We start from the raw sequence: 20953 nt of genomic DNA, 5'->3' as shown, positions 1-20953 counted from the left end.
GCCTCTTTTATAAGGCACTAATCCCATTCACGAGGATGAAGGCTAAGCACCTCCCAAAGGCCCCACTTCCTAATACCATCATCTTTGGGGGTTAGGATTTCAACATATGAGTTTCATGGGACACAAGCATTCAGATCGTAGCACATAGTAATTAAGAAATCCCTTTATCATTACTCTATTTTGTTTTGGCCCCAAACAATCAGGCTTTAATACATTATGGTCATTTTATTATTGATTGATTGATTGATTGATTGATTGATTGATATGGCTCAAGTGAGATATGACTTTATCCGTTTTTAAGAGTACAGTCCCATGATCTCTTCCCTTTATCCGTGTTCTCTCACTGAAATACAATTTAACTTCTGATTCCTGCCCATCATTTAAGTCTCAATTTCTTTGAGGCTCAAGCACCCAGGAAGCCTTCCCAACCCCTAATCCAGTCTAGGTGTCCTCCTCCCATCTACCCTTTCATTGCAGTTGTCACCTTCTATTTCAATCATCTGTTTACTCGGGGTTCTAACTCATACAGTTTGCAAACTCCGAGAAGACATGTCTTCTTCGCTTGCTCCAAGTTGAATTTTGTTGAATGATGTTGAATGCATGAGACATGTGTGACAGCTACTGGAACGCAGATTGAAGACACACTTTTTGAATGAATGCCAAGCTGAAAACTTCCTAGTTCTTTCCAATTACTATATACAAAAACCTCTCTGTTTGCAGGTTTCTTTGAATTTGCTAAAATATTCCTTTAGTAGATTATTTTTTTCACTTTGACAAAGTTTGTTTGCTTTTGAAATGTTTCTCCTTTGTCTTGAAATGTCTAACTAGGATAGCTTTATTTACAAGTAACAAGGGGAACTGAAGTATTAGGACAGTGCAGACATCTTTTGCCCCTTTTCCTATTCTGAACCCTTTTCTGTTCTCATAAAATTGCATCTTCAGCTTGACTCTCTCTTCTAATGAAGACTCTTTAAGATCGCCTTCCATCTTATTTATCATTATATTCCCACGAACTAGCATATAGTAAGTGCCCAGAAATGATTGGTTTAAAAAAATGTTAAAACTAGAATTCATATAATTATGAGGTAAATATGTCCATTGAAATACTAAACTTGATTAATAATTTCAATTTATAGAAGCTTTTCTTTATAAAACAGAATTTTAAATATTTTAATAGAAAAATGACATGCTAAATATTCATCCTAGAAAAATATTTATATTTTTTCTTTTGATATAAGTATAAATGTGATTTTTTCATATATATATATATATATACATATATATATATATATATACACTGACCATTTATATGAAAATAAGTGATTTACTTGTTTTCACTTGATAGCTTTTAGATATACTTTTCCACATGAGCTTCATATTTATAAGTTTACATTAATGCATCCGGTCATGTCATGGTTAACTATTATCCCATTGTTGGGTATTTAGGTTGTTTCCTGTGGGTTTTTTCTTCCTACTGTAAATAAGGTCACTATAAATATCATTGTACAAGAAGCTTTTTCTTTTTCTTTTTTTTTTCCTTCCTTTGGACGATTTCCAGAAGAGGCATTACTGGGTCAAAGATTATATATTTTTTAGCTCTTGTTGCATATTGAACAGTTTAGTCATCAGTAATGTGTGAATTTATCAATTTCACCAACAGAAGATTTTAATTTACTTGTAGTTTTTAAGCTTTTTGTCATTTGATGGATGTAAAGTGGTGCTTCATATTTTAATTCTCATTATTTCTATTCATCGGGGTATTTTTTATGTTGCAATTTTAAAAATTCCTATCTTTTAAAAAATATCTGTACATTAGGATGTTTTAGAATTTAGCCTTAGAAAAAACCCCAAGAGATCATCTAGTAAATATCTCATTTTTATAATAACCCGCTTTGGAAAGGACAAAAGCCAAGGACTCCAACGTGCAGTGTGCTAGCCATCATTACAAGATGCCCCTACCAAATTTCTTCTAAAAATCTCTTTGACAAACTTCCCTTTGTCACCTATTTCCCACAGGCTGATTATAGTCCATTTTCACTTGAGGAGTGGCAATCTTCTAGTATAGTTAAAATTTCCATATTTCCATGTGTTAGAACCCTTTAGGGGAAGAGAGAAGATATTTGCCAGAAGACTTGATTCTAAGTAACCAAATTTGGAGATTGTTCTGGTTAGCTATTGCCATGGAACAAATCACCCTAAAACTTAGTGGCTTAAAATGGTAACCATCATTTATTATCTCTCATGGTTTCTTAAGTAGGTCTTTAAGAATAAATTGGCTGGGCAGTTCTGGTCAGGGCCTCTCGTGTGGTTACCATCAGAGGTGAGGCGGTTCTTTCTTTTCATGAGGTCTCATCAGGTGTTTCTCCTGCATGGCCTTTTCTAACCTAGACTCCAAAATCATGCAACTGCATCTGTTCATCAAAGAAATCACAAAGACTCACCTAGATTCTGGGGGAGAAGACTTCCTCTGCCTCTTGATGGGAAGACTGTCAAGTAATTCCCAGACATGTTTTAAAAGCACCCCAGTAACTTAATCAACTTGATGGTACTTACAAGACTGTGCATTGCTTAGATCAGAGTTGTTCAATGTTGGCATTATTGACATTTGGGGCCAGATCATTATTTCTGGAAACAGGGTGTCAGGGAGGTGGCTGCAGGAGCTGTCCTGCGCATTGTAGGATGATGAGAGACATCACTGGCCTCCATCCACTAGATGCCAGTAGCCACCCCTACACATACAGTGTAACAAACAAGAATGTGTCCAGACATTACCAAATGCCCCCAACGGACAAAGTAGTCCCCATTTGAGAACCACTACACTAAACAAACATGTATTAAACATATTTAATGTTCATAGCGTTATGGGAAAACTCCAGCTCTGAAGAATAAATTAAATGCCATTTTTCTGGGTGGCTTTGGATAAGTCACAAGCAAACTATTCCCTGCCTTACTGGGCCATTGGGAGAATCAAATGGGATTATGAATGCAAAAGTAGTTTGCACACAGTAAAAGTATATGTAATGTTGTTGTTTTTTTTAATCCACAAACTTGATAGTCATCCATTTGTATCATTCATTTTTTTAAAGGGACATTTATGGCATGCCTATCGTACGGCAGTAGAGTGTTAGACACTGAGAATTGCAGAATTCCATGAGAATTCAAGGCAACCCCTCCATGAGCTGTACTTTCCATTTCTAACATCAATTGAGGAGAAGAATGATAACACCTAGATCCTTACTTAATGTAAAATTTGACACTCAAAACAAAGACTTTTAAAGAAAAATGGCACTTTTCTTTCTTAATGAATACAAGGGGAATGTTACTACATTACTATTTTCCAAAAGCAGTTAGTTGTAAGGGTCATTTTGTGCTTTTGGTTTTATACTACTTTCTTTTTTTGTTAAGCACTATAGCCATAAACCAGATATTATAGAGCTTAAATCTGTGTACAATATGGGGACATTTCCAAAGGGCATATAATTTCTAAGTTTAGTTGCCTTTTTTTTTTATAGAAGAGGGGAGAACTCTACATTATTTCTGCATTGTTATAGTTTCAGCATGAAGACCATGCTATTGAAAATGATTTCCTGTGGTTATGTATGTGTTCAGATGATCTAATGTGACCTATGACTATTTTCTGTTGTCATACATATTCTGGGTAATGATTAGTTACACTTTAGAGTTTTGAAGTCTATTTTCTTAGTTTCAAAGTCAGGGTCTGAGTAACCCAACTTCCTGCTTATGTGGCTTCCTGGAGGGTCCATGGACTGATAATGTTTGCTTGGCTTTTGTGGTGCACTTTGAGTATGCCTCAGCAAAATGTAGCAACATGTCATCCTGCTATCCATTATACAGCAGTTCTCAGAAACAAGTGGACATTTATCCAGGATACATTTTTCATGTTACAAGTGATATGCCTTTAAAAATTTCTTTAACAATATGCTATTGTCAGTAACACATAATGATATTAATAGAAAAAAAAAAAAAAGAAAACCCAGAAACTAAAACAGTCTTTATTAAGTGTCTTCCATTGCTAGGCATTGGGTTGAGAGTTTTATATGCATTATCTGATCACAATGAGGTAAGCACATATATACTGTCTATTTCACAGGTGAGAAAGCAGTGGCTTTTATAGGATGGAGAACTTGCCCAAGGTCACAGAGCTATCCTTAGGCACTCTAATATACTATTGGTTTTGCCAAATATGGAGATTTTTTATTTAAGAAAAATGCTTTTACTTTTAGCACTCGTATACTTTTTCCACCCCATCACCCCAAAATGCAGTCAGTCTTCTTTTTCGGATTTTTCTATAGCTAGGTAAAAAGCAAAGTTAAATGTTCTCTAAAATTCTAAATAAAAAATAAGTTTTGTATGCATATTTTAATGCATATTTATTAATCTATCTTTTAATCCATCTATCTATATGTCTTCTCGTAGCCTGCATTCAAGCATCTTCCTTTGAACCAGTCCAGAATTCTGAGTGTTTATATGTTAACTAAACTGGTCTTTATCAATTTCCCAATATATGCGCAACGTATTGTTAGGTGGAAAAGTGAAACAATCTGCAGTCTATATGTTAATTCCATTGGTTAGTATTGATCCATAACTGTGTGCTAGTCCAAGTACTGGGGAATATAGCAGTGAACAAAATAGATATAAAGTCCCTGCTCTTAGAGATGAAGGCATATTTACCATAAAACAAGTGACGTTTAAGCTTCAGGAACCCTCACTGTGCAGGGCCCTTCCCATGTGTTCACATGGCCTGATTCTTTAAAAAATATACAAAAATTAAGATCACTGTCTTTTTTGTGCCCTAACATAACACGCTTCAACAAAGATATCAACAACAAACTGGTTGATAAACATCGATTCAAAGACTTTCTGGGTTAATCTCTATAAAAGAAAACTTGAGAGGCCTTGCAATATTGTTGCTCCTGTATGATAATGGTAAACAACCCTAAATACTTGCATGACATTACAAATAAGAAGTTATGAAAATGACAAGAATTTTTCTTAACTATAAATAATAAATAATTTAAAAATCAATTTAAAAATGGAATATTTTTAGAAAATATAATTTTATAAAATTGTCAAGTGAAAACATGATCAAAAGATATAAAGCCAAAAACTGTAGGAAAAAGGTATAACAGAAGTGTGCCAGGCAATCAATGAAATGTATATTAATTTTTTTTTATTTGTCAGCTTTTAAAAATAAGTAACTTGCTAGAACTGCTTTGCTCATTCTAAATGAATATTTCATTTTGTACCTGAATTTGTTTCACAATTTTGTAATGTTTTCCTTTAAAAAGCCACTCTCCCACAAATTGTATAAGCTTTTATCTCTACAAAACTTAGATCTTCCCCTACAGATTCTAATACGGGAGGCAGACAAATGAAAAATCATTATATAACATATGAGATAGTGATGCTCTATTAAAATACAGCCAATTTGGGGGACAGAGAATGCCAGGCATTTGGTAAGATAACAAATTACCACATATGTAGTGGTAATATAATATGTATTTATTATCTCACAATTTCTGTGGGGTCAGGAACTGGGGCATGGCCTCACTGGGTTCCTCTGCTTCAAGGTCTCTCACAAGCTGCAGTCAGTGTCGATCAGGGCCGAGGTCTCATCCAAATGCTTAACGAGGGAAGGATCCACTTCTGCGCATTTTGATTGTTGGGAGAATTAACTTTCTCCTGGGATGTTGAACTGAGTGCCTCAGTTTCTTGCTGGTGTTCATCTGGAAGCTGCCCTCAGTTTCTTGCCATGTGGGCTCTTTTGCTTTATCAAAGCCAACAAGAGAGGGCTCTGCTAACAAGATGAAAGTTACAATAGTATGTAATGTAATTGCAGAGGTGATATCTTATGACACTTGATTCTATGTTTTGAACCTTCAGTTCTAGTCATTCAAAATCATAGGTCCTGCCCTCAATCAAGAAAAGAGGACCACACAAAGGCATGAATAAAAGGAGATGGAGACCATTGGGAGCCCCTGGCTATCATAGGTAGTAAGAAAAGGTAGCTCTGATAGGTTGATGTTTTTGATACAGAAACAAGAAACCAGTGAGAATGAACATGGCACTGTCTGGGAAACGAGTTACTGCATGCACAGGGAACAAATACAAGAAGCCTGAGGTCAGAGTGTATTTAAGAAGAACCAGGAGTCCAGCTGAGCGAGCTAAAGGGATAGGGTCGGGGGTGAGATCAGCCAGGTGGAGGAAGGGGTAATGATGCTGCTATCGGGTCAAAACTTACACATGAGAATCGCTGAGTACCATTTAGAGGTGGTATACCATAAGAAGAGATGCAAATGATGAATATCAGGGGAGTTAGAAGAAGGGTGTGTGCAGGCCAGGATGTATGGGAAGACCCCACCCAAAACTTTATAAAGACATGGCTTGTGAACAGAGAGATAATAGAAGAAATACTAACTTCAGTTAAGTCTGTTGTTTCCATACATTGCCTGAAGATATGTGAGGCATATCTTGTTACTGAGCAAGTTACTCAACAGGAACCGACTTGCTAAATGTACAAAAATGCTACTGAGAGAGAGAGAAGTTTCTGCTTTCTCACAGAAGGAATTTAGGAAGAAACTATTCCAATAGAAAGTGAGTTGAGGAGCTGGTATTCACAATAGTTCTCTTGGTCCTCTTAGTCACTGAGAGACTGTGAGCCTGCCAGATGGCAACTCAACCTCCAAAATCCATTTCAAAAAAGAGATTCCATTGAGTTGTTAGTAGGAAGCACTAAGTTATAATAAATGGACTTAAGAAGCAATTGCAGTAGACTTTTGCAGATGTTTATTTCCTGCCAGGTCAACACATGTGGAAAGGCCTCAAAATCTCCTGAGTGCCACAGTACTCCAAGACTTCATGCACTGTCCAAAAAATAGAAATAAAAAATAAATAAAAAAACTTGGATTTTTTTCCACATAAAATATATGAACCTTAAATTATAGAACTGGCATTAGTATATATCTCTCTTGTATTTATATATATGCATCTATGTATTGACAGAATTGTCTTTGAAACTCAGAAGGGTAAACTGAAATTTTCTGGTACAATCTGATTTCCCCATGTCTTAATCTGCGGGGGCTGCCTTACCGAAAATACCACACGCTGGGTGGTTATAACAACAGAAATTTATTTTCTCACAGTTCTAGAAACCAAAAGTCCCAAGATCAAGGGGCCATCAAGGGTTGGTTTCTGGTGAAACCTCTCTTCCTGGCTTGTAGATGACTTCCTTCTTGCTGTGTCCTCATGTGGACTTTCCTCTGGGCATACATGTCATTGGTACTCTCCCTCTTCTTATATGGACACCTGTCCTATCAGATTCGGGTACCACCTTTATGACCTCTTCTAACCATAATTACTGCCTTAAAGGTCCTAGCTTGAAATATAGTCGCATTAGGAGTTAGGGTTTCAACATACGAATTTGGGAGGGATGCAATTCATCCATAACACTCCCTTAGACTTAACAATATATTAATGGTTTTATTTCTGACATTGGAAACAATGCACATATTTCTTTGATAAGAACACAGAGTAATTGTCAAATAAATGATACATGCATACACTCTAAAAAAAAAGGGTGGCTACAAATCATGAAGCAGCAAATTATTACCTAGATATCAGCTAGAGTCTCTCTGCTTCTTAAAATTGAAATAAGATTTGTTCAAATCCGTATTCCACCCTAGCAGGAAAATACAATGCCCTCCCAAGATTTTTTCCAAACTCTCAGGAAGTATCCATTTTCATTGTCCTTCAGCCCCCCAACTTCCCGACTGCAGAGCTTTTGTTCTCTATTCTGTCAGGCCTGGTGTTTGATTTTACCCTTTGTACAAACTAATACATTAGTCTCTTACCATTTCATGGGTGCTGCTAGATTCCATGAGATTCCTGAGTCAGAGAAAAAGGACTTTATTAGAGCACAGCAAGCAGCACGAGCATGAGCATGTTTCTGTCAGCTCCCCGTGCGCTTCCCCATGAGGTTCCATGGTGGCTGCTTGAAGGGGCCCACGTGGATGCCAGCACAAGCAGTAGGGTGCAATAAAGTGGAGCAACACTGAGCTTGGTGAACCTGCTGTTTCGCAGCAAGCATTTGGCAAACCTGTTCTTTGTCCTGGAGGGAGATGTTACCTCACCCCTCAAGGCTGCTCCCGCAAACGCACCCCCCAGAAATGGCCCAGGTAAACAACTGGCAGGATCTTATATTTTTCACATATCAATTGTATTGAATTGAATGGTGCCACCCCAAAATCTGTGACTATTACTTTACTCGGATAGAGGGTCTTTGTAGATTGCTTTGTGGAGATTATTAGTAGAAACAGGAATGCCGAAGCCACTTCTGGTGAGTGCTCAGAGAAATTGAGGGCCATTATGTTGGAAACTGGAGGCAATGTGTTACTTATTATGTAGTGGCAGAAAATGTGGCCTAATTGTGTCCTACCATTATGAGGAAAGTGGAAATTTCAAGCAATGAACTTAGATACTTAGCTGAGGAGATTTCCAGTCAAAATGTTGAAGGCGCATCCTGTTTTTCTCCTTGCTGAATGTAGTGAAATGTAAGATGAGAGAGATAAATTGAGGAAAGAACTGTTAAACAAAAAAGAATAGTACTTAATGATTTCAGAAATTCTCAGGCCTATTCAAATTTCATTTTTTAAAAAAGCTGATGTTCCTAGTTAGGAAAGTGTGCTCTGAAAAGAAGGCCAAGTGTTGCTGGAAAACGTTTTGCTGCACAGATTGGGCGTGTGATTCATAGATCCTTTCAACCATCTCAGCAGAGGCCAGGAATAGGGATAGAGTTATCCAGGAAAGATCTGTGGAGAACTCCCTTGTCTAATACTGCGGGTCCCCATGACATACACTGCAGACCGACAAGGTTTTTAGGAATGTTATCTCAGCAGAAATGCTGCCATCTTGGACTGAAGGGGACAGAGAAGCAGAGGCCAATAGAGCTGTTATAGGCTCAGAGGACGGAGCCTGAAGCAACAGAGGATTATTCTCAGGAGTTGAAACCTAATGGAATTTGACCTGCTGTGTTAAACTTTCTTGGTACCAGAGATCCCTTTATTCCTCTGAATTTCTCCCTTTCGAAATAGAAATGTCTATGACATTCCTGTCACACCGTTGTGTTTTAGAAGCAGATAACTTGTTTTCTAGGTTAAGAGACCTAGATGGAGAGACATTTTGCCCCAGAACAGATCATACCCGGAATCTCACCAATACCTGATTTAGATGAGAGCATTTCTCCTGGACTCTCAAACACAGTTCTCTTGGGAACTTTTGCAGTCACCTAAGAGTGTTCCACCTATGTCATGGTGACTCCTGGACCTTCCTGCTACCCTTGTGATGCCCAGCTCACTGTTCTGTGCCTCTAATCCCACCAACACCTCTGTAGCTTCCAAGGACCAGTTCCAACCAGGCATGAGAGAAATGTGCTCCACATCCTTAAAGCAACGACACCCTGTGCTTGCACTGTTATAGACATTCATGCCTTAGAGTTCTTACACACACACACACACACACACACAGACACTCACGCACGCACACACACAATTGACTCTTGAACAACATGAGCTTGAATGCACGGCTCCACTTACAATTAATTTTTTTCAATAAATATACAGTCAGCCCTTTTTATCTCTGGGTTTCACATTTCTGGATTCAACCAACCATCGTTGGAAAATAGTATTTTTGATCTGTGGTTGTGTATCCATGTAGGCAGAGGAGTAACTTAAATTATATGAGGATTTTCAACTAAACAGGGTCAGCGCCCATAACCCCCTTGCTGTTCAATGATCAACTGTATGTATATATATGTATGTGTGTATGTGTGTATATACCTATGTGTGTGTGTGTGTGTGTGTGTTAAATGTGGTTAATTGGGATTTTGTTTTTTATGGAGATGTAATTGACATATAACATTATATTAGTTTCAGGTGTACAACATAATAATTTGATGTATGTATATATCGTGAAGTGATCACTACAATAAGTCTAGTTAACATCCACCACCATACATAGTTATTAATCTTTTTCTTATGATGAGAACTTTTAAGATCTACTCTCTTAGCAACTTTCAAATATACAATACAGTATTATTAACTGTAGTCACAATGCTGTACATTACATCCCCATGACCTATTTATTTTATAACTGGAAGAGTTCTTATATTTTTGTTCACTGGGTCATTTTGTTAACAGAGTCATTTCCCCCTAAAATGCCAGTATTCATCTGCAGGACTGGGCCAGAGCATAATCTGAGCATCCTAATAAAAAACACCCCTCTGTTCTCAAATCTACCTTTTCCTTTTGGCCTAGATTCTCTTCTCGTAACATGAATTTCTTCCCCTAGCTCTCCCTGAACCTTTCTGCAAATGAGCCCCTTCTGTTAAAAGCTTGCCCCACCAGCCCTTCAACATATGTAGATATGCTTACATTTTGCATTGGCCACACAAATTAGACCCTCCTGCTATCTTTTACTACAAATATGTGTCATTAAGCTCTGATGATATCATGGAAGTCGATAAACTCCCCTGCCAATTTTTTGTTTTTTAATATAAAATGACATGTTTTGTTTTCTACATTTATTTCCACTCTTCAAAAGATTTTGTTCCTTTCTGAGCTCTACTACATACATTTTGAGAGATAAACTTGGTTAACTATATCTAATCCCCAAATATATAGTTCTCTTTTAAATTACCTTATAACTTAAAATTGGGTTTCAGAATAAAGTGGGACAATGAATTCCATATATGCTGAAACTATTTTTTTTTTTTAAGATTTTTATTGAGGAAGGGGAACAGGACTTTACTGAGGAACTGTATGTACTTCCAGGATTTCTTCCAAGTCAGGTTGTTGTCCTTTCAATTGTAGTTATGTAGGGCGCAGCTCAGCTCCAGGTCCAGTTGCCATTGTTAGTTGCAGGGGGTGCAGCCCACTATCCCTTGCAGGAGTCGAACTGGCAACCTTGTGGCCAAGAGGACGCACTCCAACCAATTGAGCCATCCTGGAGCTCAGTGGCAGCTCAGCTCAAGGTGCCGTGTTGAATCTTAGTTGCAGGGTGCAGAGCCCACCATCCCTTGAGGGAGTTGAGAAGTCAAACCAGCAACCTTGTGGTTGAGAGCCCACTGACCCATGTGGGAATTGAACCGGCAGCCTTCGGCGTTAGTAGCACGGAGCTCCAACCGCCTGAGCCACCGGGCTGGCCCCTGAAACCAATTCTTAAAGTATTAAGATTTCCCAAAAATCTGTTTCATAGGTGAGCAGGAACTTCAGGGAAGGAGGTCCTTTAAATTTTAAAATGAGTGGAAGGAAAAAGAAGTCTGCATTAATCAATGTGAGCTTAACTATCTGGTTTGCCTACGGATATTAAAATGGCCACATGCCAGGTGATAATCAAGGGTGAAACATTAACTTTCTTTTATTGTGGACAGAGAGCAAATTAGTTAACCCTCTAGCAGATACAATGCTTATATTTATGGTAAGTTTTGTATAGATGCAGTGAAATACTTGGGCTCGGTTACTGTCAACAAATGCATAGCACGTCATCTTTGATAAACATTTTGTTTGCTGCACTATTATTGCATTCATAGGCACTCACCTGAGGAGGGAAGATTTACACTCTGGGTAATAATATGTCCCTGGCAGGGCAAAACTAAAGTCACCTTGAAACTCACTACACCTAATATATAGAACTGGAAATGTATGAAAAAAATGAAACAGTCTGTGACTTGCTGTGCATTCCCACACTCTTCTCTTGTACATCCCCAGGCTGCTAACTAAGCAGGATGCTCTTTGGGCCTGGAATTGCCTTCCTCTTTGTGCAGTGAATTCAGCTCTTCCTCCAAGGTCCAGATTCATTGCCACCTCTTCTGTAAAAGCATAAAACTTAAATTCACCCTTTTCTCAACTTTGGTACAAGGTTCTTTGTAGTTCTCTAAAATTTAATACTCATCATGTCATGATGTAATTATTTGTTTTTCACTCAAATAACCAGAATGGAAGCTCAAAGACAGCAGGGATCTTTATCCATTTTGTCCATTGTTATATCCCCAGGGCTTAGAAAAATGCCTGGTACAAAGAAGCAGGATAAATATTTTTTTTGAACGATCCATTTATTAGTGAGTGTAGACATGTGGGCATGGTTGAGGCGGGAAGGAAACACAATGAACCCAATATGGTTGTTATTTTCCACATGATCCAATTAAGTTATGAGGACAGATGTAGGAACATATTACTATAAGCCTTGGGATTGCAAACAAGAAGTAGACATTGAATTAGATGGAATACTTACATTAAATTTACATAGACTAATTAGCAATCATAGGATAAGTGTGAAACCATGCCATAAATGTGAGTTTTAACTATATATTTGAAGAGAAATAAATATAGTAAACTGAGACTTCTGGTTTTATCTTGAGGAAAGTATTTAAATAGCAGGAAAAGAGATTTAGGATCAATGTAATAGTGATGGAAAATGAAATGTTTTGTGAGGAAAACGAGCAAACCATTTGTAAATTGATATGCTAGTAAATAAGGTTGAGAAAATGAGTTAGAACAAGATTCAGAGGTCAGCCACCAAATGTGTGACATTGACCAACAATATCTAAACTCCATGAGTTCCAGTTCCCTTATTTGTACATTGGTAACATTAGCTAGATTTTTCTGTTTTACAGCGTTTTCGTAGGAATCAAATGAGTCAATATGATTCTGAAATAGGCAGGCAGACATAGCATTAAGAAATAGGATACAAAATGGAATCAATATGAAGGGTGCCAAAAAAATGTATACACGTTAATAAAGGAAAACTGTATTAAAACTGTAATACTCAACATATACCAGTAACAAAAGATGAATACAAGTCACATGTGACTTCTGCAATTACAAGAGGTGCTCAAAGTGGTTACCATCAGCATCCAGACACTTCTGATTACAGTGAACTACTGCTTGAGCTTCGCTGACCAAAGTGTCCACTTGTATATGTATTTTTGGCACTGCCGGTATTGTGGTTTAAGTAATAGAAGAAAAAAATACTGGAAGGAAATATATTTAAATCAACTGCACTTGCATTAGAATGATATGACTATCAGCAATCTTTCTTCCCCTAATTTTCTCTATATTCTACATCGTCATTAAAGAACATATATTAAATAATTTTTATTTTAGTCAAGAAATATTATCTCAGGTGCTGAGAAAATGAGAGTGAAAAAAAGTAGTAGGTCTGTGCTTTCAAGGAGATTCTTTGTAGGCAGAGATAGACAGAATCTGCAGGTACATAAGATCATTTCAGATAGTAAGTGCTGCAGAAGTGGTATAGTGTGGGATAGGGTGTTGCTGCTAGCTAGAGGAGTCAGGGGAGGTCTCTACGAGGAAAGCAGAGACCTATTTGAGCAAAGGCCTAAATGATGACTAAGTGCCAAGACATCAATGCCGAGTATGGGAGAATTATGTCAGCAGTGGGCCAAGCAGATGCAAAGGCCGTAAGCAGAATGAGCTACATGTGTTCGAAGGTCAGGAGGAAAGCCAGTGGGGCTGGAACACCTTGAGCAAAGAGGGTAGTGGAAAGTGAAGTCACCAGGTACACAGGGGCCAGATCATGAAGGACACTGGGTTTTATTCTCAGTGTAATGGCCATTGGGTATTTTAAGCAGAGAGATAGAATGATCTGGATCATTGAAGAATATTTTGTATATGTATGTATGTAAAATATTATACATATGTATATACATATATACATGTAGCATATACATATCAGTATATGTACACATATGCATATATATGATAAAATGTAACTGTTACATGAAGAAATGAGCTCCAGTTTGCTTATTTCTAAATTGGTAATAATCATATATATATATATATATATATATATATATATATATATATACATATATATAGTAAAATTTAACTTCTAGATGATAAAATGAACTCCATCATGATTTCATGTCATTATATGATCTGCCAAGGTCTAATTAATAGGGAAAAATATGAGGTCATTATATGTACAGTTATATGTGGTCTTTCCAGCATTAGATATTTTAAAAGTGGGAGCAGTTTGACATCACCTCCCCAAGCTTTTACTAGTATGTTAGATAATTGGTAACATATTTAAATAGCATTTTTGAAAGGGGTGAAGTTAAACTATTGATTGGAAACACCAGTTTTCTGAATGTCTCTTCTGATTCTCTACTTAATTTGCTGCGTTATTTTCTTTTGCATTTTATTTGCTCAAAAGCAAAAACGGAATAATGGTACATATGAACAATAGATGTGAAGGAGAAAACTTGCAAATGTAGACTTGTGTAGATTTTGCTACAGAGTATTTCAAAATTATTATTTTTCCTTCTCTTCCTGGAAGCACATATTTCTAAAATATAATGAGCTGAACCCTTTAGAGTGAACAAATCCATAGTGGAATGATTTGGGCACCTGGAGAGGCCCAGTAGCTACTTTAAGTCCCCAAAGCACCATTGTTGACTTCATTATTCCTTTGAAGCACTCTCCAGAATCTGCTCCCAAGAAGTATGCAGACACAGTGAAACAGCAAGCCCTTTCCTCCATTCTTAATGTGAAATAACGGACTCATGTAATACCATGCACATTCAGTGCTGCGCAGAAAGTGTGCTATTCCTTTGTGAAAACATGTATTAATGGAACTTTAATGTTGGTCTTAAGAAGTCTGTCTTCTTTGTCTGCAAAGATAAATACTGATTGCAAACAGCATGAAGTGTATTCCCATCTCAGTAGAGAGCATAAAGATCCACGCGACCTTCTTTCTCCAAATGAAGGACTTCATTTCTCCAAATGACAGCCAGAATTAATGCTGTCAGTGTCAGAGGGAGAGACTTAATCACCCTTACTCTTTCCCCTCATTACCTTTCCATTAGAAACAAGGTTTCTCAAAAAAAGTCTATCAAGACTTGATCCTTCTTGGTCTTTTTGGTTTTTGAAAATGATTATTTCTTGAGCATTCAGAAAGAAGTATCAAAAAGCAAAACCACTTTCGACAGATCCCATTGGAATAAAAGAAATATGATACCTTTCCTTACATTTTAATCTTCAAAAACTAATCTCTTCTGAAAGAAAATAACATTTTCAAGGAGCTGTGATTTTTCTACCTCCTTTATTGTAGTCAGCCATGTCTTTTCAACAGACATTTCCTATAGAGTCCATGTCAAGACCTTCAAGGAGATTCAGAAGAAACAGAAGATAGCCTTCAGACCCTGCCCTTGGGTAGCTTAGTGTTAGAAAGGACACTAGAACTGAAGTGACTTAAGAATCCCTAGTGGTAAGATGTTGTAAGATGTTGTAAGAATTCAAGTTCTTGAATCAGACTACCTGTGCTCAAACCCTTTTCTTACCCTTATCACTTTCCACCTGTGATACTTTTCCCTGGAACCTCTTATATCCTCAATGGCTTGAAGATATAAGACTATATAAGACAATATAAGACTATTGTCTTATATAGTTGAAGACAATTATAATATTAGCAGCTATCTCTGAGGGTTGCTCATGAGGATGAATGAGATAGTGAGTCATGCATATAAAGTACTTAGCATAGAGCCAGGGCCCCACAGAAGTACCTAAAAAGCAGTATCTACTATTTCTTGGTAAACTGATAAGGAGAGTAATTATTATGTCAAACAAGTATTTTTTTTAATGGCCTTTGAGAATTCTATTAAAAACTTATATTCACCAATTGTAATTATGGATGTTTTTATTTTTCTTAATAGGCATTTTAAATTGTTGTATGGCATACAATGTGGGTCTCCCGGAAGCAAAGATATTTTCCGGTCCTAAAAATGAACAGTTTGGCTACGCAGTACAGCAGTTTATAAATCCGAATGGCAACTGGTAAGAATATTCTTTATGATTTTAATAAAAACACAAATAAGTTTAATATTTGACTGCAATTTCTTGTTCAAATTGGTGCATGAATATATTATTAATGGGTAGGCCTCAAATATTTTTAAATAAGGTATCTTTGAGAATTGATAACTCTCAGATTGATAATGGGATGATGTAATGGTACTTTTTAAAAAACCTGGACAGGAAATTTTCTCTAAATATCCCATAGCAAATTCATAATACTAGTTTTGACTATTTAATAGATGATAGATAGATAGACAGACAGATAGACAGATAGATATTGTCTCCATTTCTTATACCATAATCTGGTATCCATTGAGCTTTGTAAACGTTCGACTAGCTGATGCTGTCTCTGCACCATTTCTAGATGGTAGAATTGTTCACTAAATTTTCTCCTTCAGGAAAACTTTGCTGGCTTCATTCTGAGTCAGCCTTCCCTACTTGGTGTGATAAGGGGTCCTCATAAGCATCCATGCAAAATGTACAAAGGTACCTTTCTCTAGTGCATTTAGCATGTTGTATTTTTGCCAATAAGTGTCCCCAGTTATTTAATGCTGTGAAATGGGTACATTTATAAACCACTTTCATGGATAAGGAAATATATAACCCCATTGCCAGTTTAATTTTCCCATAATAGTTATGATAATAACCTCAGGGAAAATCAGATGATTCTGAAGTTGTCATTAGGCAGCAGAGCTGTAGCTTGTCTTCTGCCACAGTTGATGGACGGGGTCCTGCCATTGGTACCTTATCTTCCTGTTGCAGCAGAAGGCTCCAGACTCAACCTGGAGCTTTGGATCTTGGGTCCTGTGGAGGTCTTTCCAATGATTAAACGGGCTGTTGTTGGCTGATCAAACAAGAACTATAATTTATAACCTTTTTTTCTGTGTGAACTTATGTTTGATGCTCTAAAAAAATTGAATTCAAAGAAACATTTAGTATCCAAGTTATTTACATTTTGGAGTATGCCTGTCTATGGTGGGGAAACGAAATACAATTATCACTCAAGAGGGTAGTGTTTCTCCAAAGGCATGTTGGAGGAGGTGAATCATGAGGTGGGTCTTAAGGGACATAGGTGAATAGGCTGGAGAAGAGTATTAACTAATGGAAGGAGACTTGGGAAGCAATGCATATTTCAGTTTGTCAGTCATCCGGAAGGATAAGAACAGTCTGGTTGGAAACCTAATGAATAGAAGTCATCATTTGAGTGTGCATCTCTAACTAGTATCTTATTAAGCTTTGAAAGTTGTAAATCATGGTAAAGGAGTCTAGAAAGATGTTATAGTCAGTATAGTTCAATGTTGGAATCTGCCCGTTGAAGTTGCTGATGACCCACAATTTTACATATCCAGCCCTGAATCTTTCCTTAACTGCAAACAACCATATCATACATCTCCACTTTAATGCCTAGTAGACATATCCAACTTACCCAACAGTAAACAAATATCTGTCTTTCTGCACCAGCTGATGAGTCCAGAAATTCTTGACTCCTCTTTTTTTTCCTCACCTCCCCCATATCTCTTCCATTAGCCAGTCCTATTGACCATACCATCAAAATAAATGATAATGGACCATTTCTCACCATCTTTTCTGCTGCCCCCTGATTGAAGCCAACACTAGCCTTGCAGGCACTGGTGTAGGTCTCGACTCCTGCTGCCTTTCTTACCCATCTTTACTCTCCTCATTGCATCCAGTGTGGACTTTTTTAAAACAAGATGCAAATAATGTCACTCCCTAGATTAAACCCTTCTCTGGCTTTCCACTATAAGCAGAAAAGTTAAAATTCCTTAAAGGATGCTTCATGGTCTGGTCTCAGTCAGCCTCTCCTATCTCCTGTTTTACTCCTTCACCTTTATTCACTGTGCTCCAAGAATTCTGTCTTTTGTCTGCCCCTTGAACACACCCAACTCATTCCTGCTTCGAAGCTTCTGCACATGCTTTACTCCTGGAAGGAACAGTCTTCCCAGGATCTTCACTTGGCTTGTTGGTTTGCATCTTTAGCACTTCACCACACCTCCCAGTCCCTCTCTAACCTTTTGTGTTGATTTGTTTTCTGTATAGCAGTTATCACTATCTGAAACTATCTTTCCTTGTTTATATGCTCATTGCTTGTCTTCTTACCTATCTCTGAGTATAGGGATATTGGTTTGTTCACTGTGTGTCCTCAGAACCCAGAGTGGTACCTGGTATCAAGTAGAAGCTCAATAACTATTTGTTGGATGAAAGTCTTATTTCCATATGATTCATCCAAGGAACTCTACAAAGTGAACTGTGGTAGATTGATGTAAGTATGAGCTGAACAAGACCTTCAGACACACTCCACTCGATGGTCTACTACATAAGCGCGGCCTTGCTGAGGACAACCTCACATTATGCTTGAGCTTATTCTTTTTAAGTAACAGTTTTTCTTAGTTAGTGTAACTCTAACTAAGAGAAAGAATCACCATCAGTAATAGATGTATTAGAAACGATAAGCCTATCAAGGATTGTAGGGCAAGTCAACAACTGGTTACATTGCAGGTTGGAAGTTGAGTAAGACCAAAAGGGACAAAAAGTTGACTGGAACCTAGTATGCAGAGGCCTGGGAAACTGTGAGGTAACCATATCCTCTTTCTCTCTCCAGAATTCCTTCTAAGCAGAAAATATTGTTAAAGGGCAAATGCATTAGCCCTGTGGTGAGATTCTGATGGTGATAGAATTATGTCAAGACCAAGAACACCAGACATTTCTAAATCCTGCCTTGGCCTTCTCATGACATTCCTGAAAGATATGTAAACATAGAACAATGGTTCTTAGGAAACAAGGTACCACTCTCTTATTGGCTAGGCTAGTGCTTTTAACTTCAGTGCCGAGCTTTCTAGTAAGGTGCAGTATTAGCTTTTCAAGGCCTTACTTCCCTCAAGCTCATATAACCATCCACTCGTATGAGCACACCCCACCACACAAGAGGAAGAGAAGGGAGAGCACCTGTGTGACCTGAAGGGCTAAGCCCTGTGGAGGTGTCAGCAGGAAGGAAAGAGAACAAAAGCTGGCCTGGCATGCCAGGCTAGGTCCTTTCACTGATCTGGTCTAGTAAAGCAGAGAAGCAGAAGAGGCCAAGTCGTGGACATGATCTTTAAATCCACTGCAGACTAGATACTATGTGAGGTGCAAAGTACAAAACAGACCTTGACTTTAAGGTGTGTGGGGTAGTCGGCGAGGAAGATTTACATGCAGAGTAGAAAGCCATGAATATTGCTGGAGACATAATAATTGCCAACCCCTGTAGCTAGCCGTGTGTGTGTTCTTTTAGTATCACTAACTATATTAATTTACTATTAAGAGCTTATTTTCTCTTCCCAAGGCCTGGGATATTAAAGGGACAAGGTTCCCTCCTGACCTCTCTCTTTACAAAGGTGTCTTGCCGCAGAGGGCAGAGCATGGCAGGACCCAGGTGAGTGGGTTTTCCCACTCCAGTGCTGAAATGGGCTGCAATTAGGACAAGCAGCCTTCACAACTCTCGGGCTCAAGGAAAGTAATATGAAGGTTAAAATCCAGAAATGCCTATTTGTTTTGACAATTGGCAATGTGCCGTTCTCCACTCCTAATTTATGACAGTTGCACAGACTTTATGGAAGTAGCAGATGTGGGAAGGACTGTTTAAACATTAACTTTCCTTCTGATACTAATCAAGTTAACTTTGGCACAGAAAGTGGTATTACTATGAATTCCTTTAAAAACTATGAATCTTTTTTCTTTAGACTATATATAAATATATATATAATGTACATAACATGTGTAATGTATATAATATATATTGTATATTATATATTATATATAAATGTCATATATAATATATATTATATATGACATATATGTTATATACATTATATAGTCATATATATTTTATATAATACACACATGCACACATATATATGTTATATAGGTATATATAATGTAACATGTTTATATATAATATAATCATATATATTATATATAATACATGCACACATATATTTTATATATAATATATCATATATGATATATGTTATATCATATATGTTATATATTATAATAATCATACATCATACATATTATATATACTATATATATAATACACACACGCACACACAATTTTATTTTCTTTACTCCCCTACTGCTGCTGATTTGGTACTGTTTTTCTCTGCTTACTTTGACTTTCTTTACAATCTGTCTTGTTGAGCACCAATTCCATGTCTCAGCCCTTTCCTTCCTTCTGACAACTCACAGCTCTAGTCTGAGTTTCCTTAAATCACACTCCACTGTTTTTAAAGTACAACTTTAGCTGTTCCATATGTCCCATGTTTATAAGAATTTATATGCACATTTCATATTGAGATCTGCAAGATTTTAACAAAATCTTTTACTAGTTTTATTATATTTTTATTACACTGAGGAATTTACTCTAGAAATAGTGGTGATATGACTTTGAGAATTCTAGAGCCTTTTTAACAGTCTCAACTGAGCTAGATAGTTTTCAAAGCAAGATGACCTCCCAGGCAAAGCGCCAGAGTACCCCTCTGTCCTTAAGTAAAGTTGTGGTCTCTTCTCCCTTCCTGGTAGGCAGACAGTCATCCTGCCAGGGAGCCTTCCTTCATTTTACACACAGGATGTTCAAATGTAGATGATGCAATTTTTATCACAAACAATTGCACAAAGGATTGAGATATGTTTAAAATCATTTCCTGGAATCTTATAATTGTACACACTAGTTCTGTTTGTCTACTCTGAAGGCCTATCCCCAAGAACAATCTGAGCTCATTTTATGACTCAAACACCTTAGAACATTGCAATCACTTGTGTAATGAAGACTGTCTGGGAACTGAGGGTATTTCCAGCTGTGGAAATGTATGTTCTTGTTCCAGGGACGACTAGTGCATGCTTATTCCTTAAGAAAATAGGAGAAATACAATGAACATGTGTCATGGCCAACAAGAAAATTGCATCGATATGTGAGCTTACATTATAGTTTTAAATTTCTAGTTAAGAAAAAAACTTAATAAAGTTCTATGTGTGCTGTAAATACAATAGATTGCAAGACATATGTCTGTAAG

At 37.2% G+C, this 20953-nt stretch overlaps 1 protein-coding gene across 1 annotated transcript in view; it reads left to right on the top strand.

The window, feature by feature from the left end:
- ITGA2 (integrin subunit alpha 2) overlaps positions 1-20953 on the top strand; it is an 89030-nt gene that overhangs the window by 8754 nt on the left and 59323 nt on the right. The window contains exon 2 of the mRNA XM_081053329.1: positions 15746-15866. Within this exon, the coding sequence (XP_080909455.1) occupies positions 15746-15866 (121 nt within the window). The remainder of the gene's footprint in view (positions 1-15745; positions 15867-20953) is intronic.

Source organism: Rhinolophus hipposideros, assembly GCF_964194185.1.
Source record: "Rhinolophus hipposideros genome assembly, chromosome: 7".
Classification (NCBI taxonomy): domain Eukaryota; kingdom Metazoa; phylum Chordata; class Mammalia; order Chiroptera; family Rhinolophidae; genus Rhinolophus; species Rhinolophus hipposideros.
Note: the sequence above shows the minus strand (reverse complement) of the source record. Positions and strands in the feature narration are given on the sequence as shown.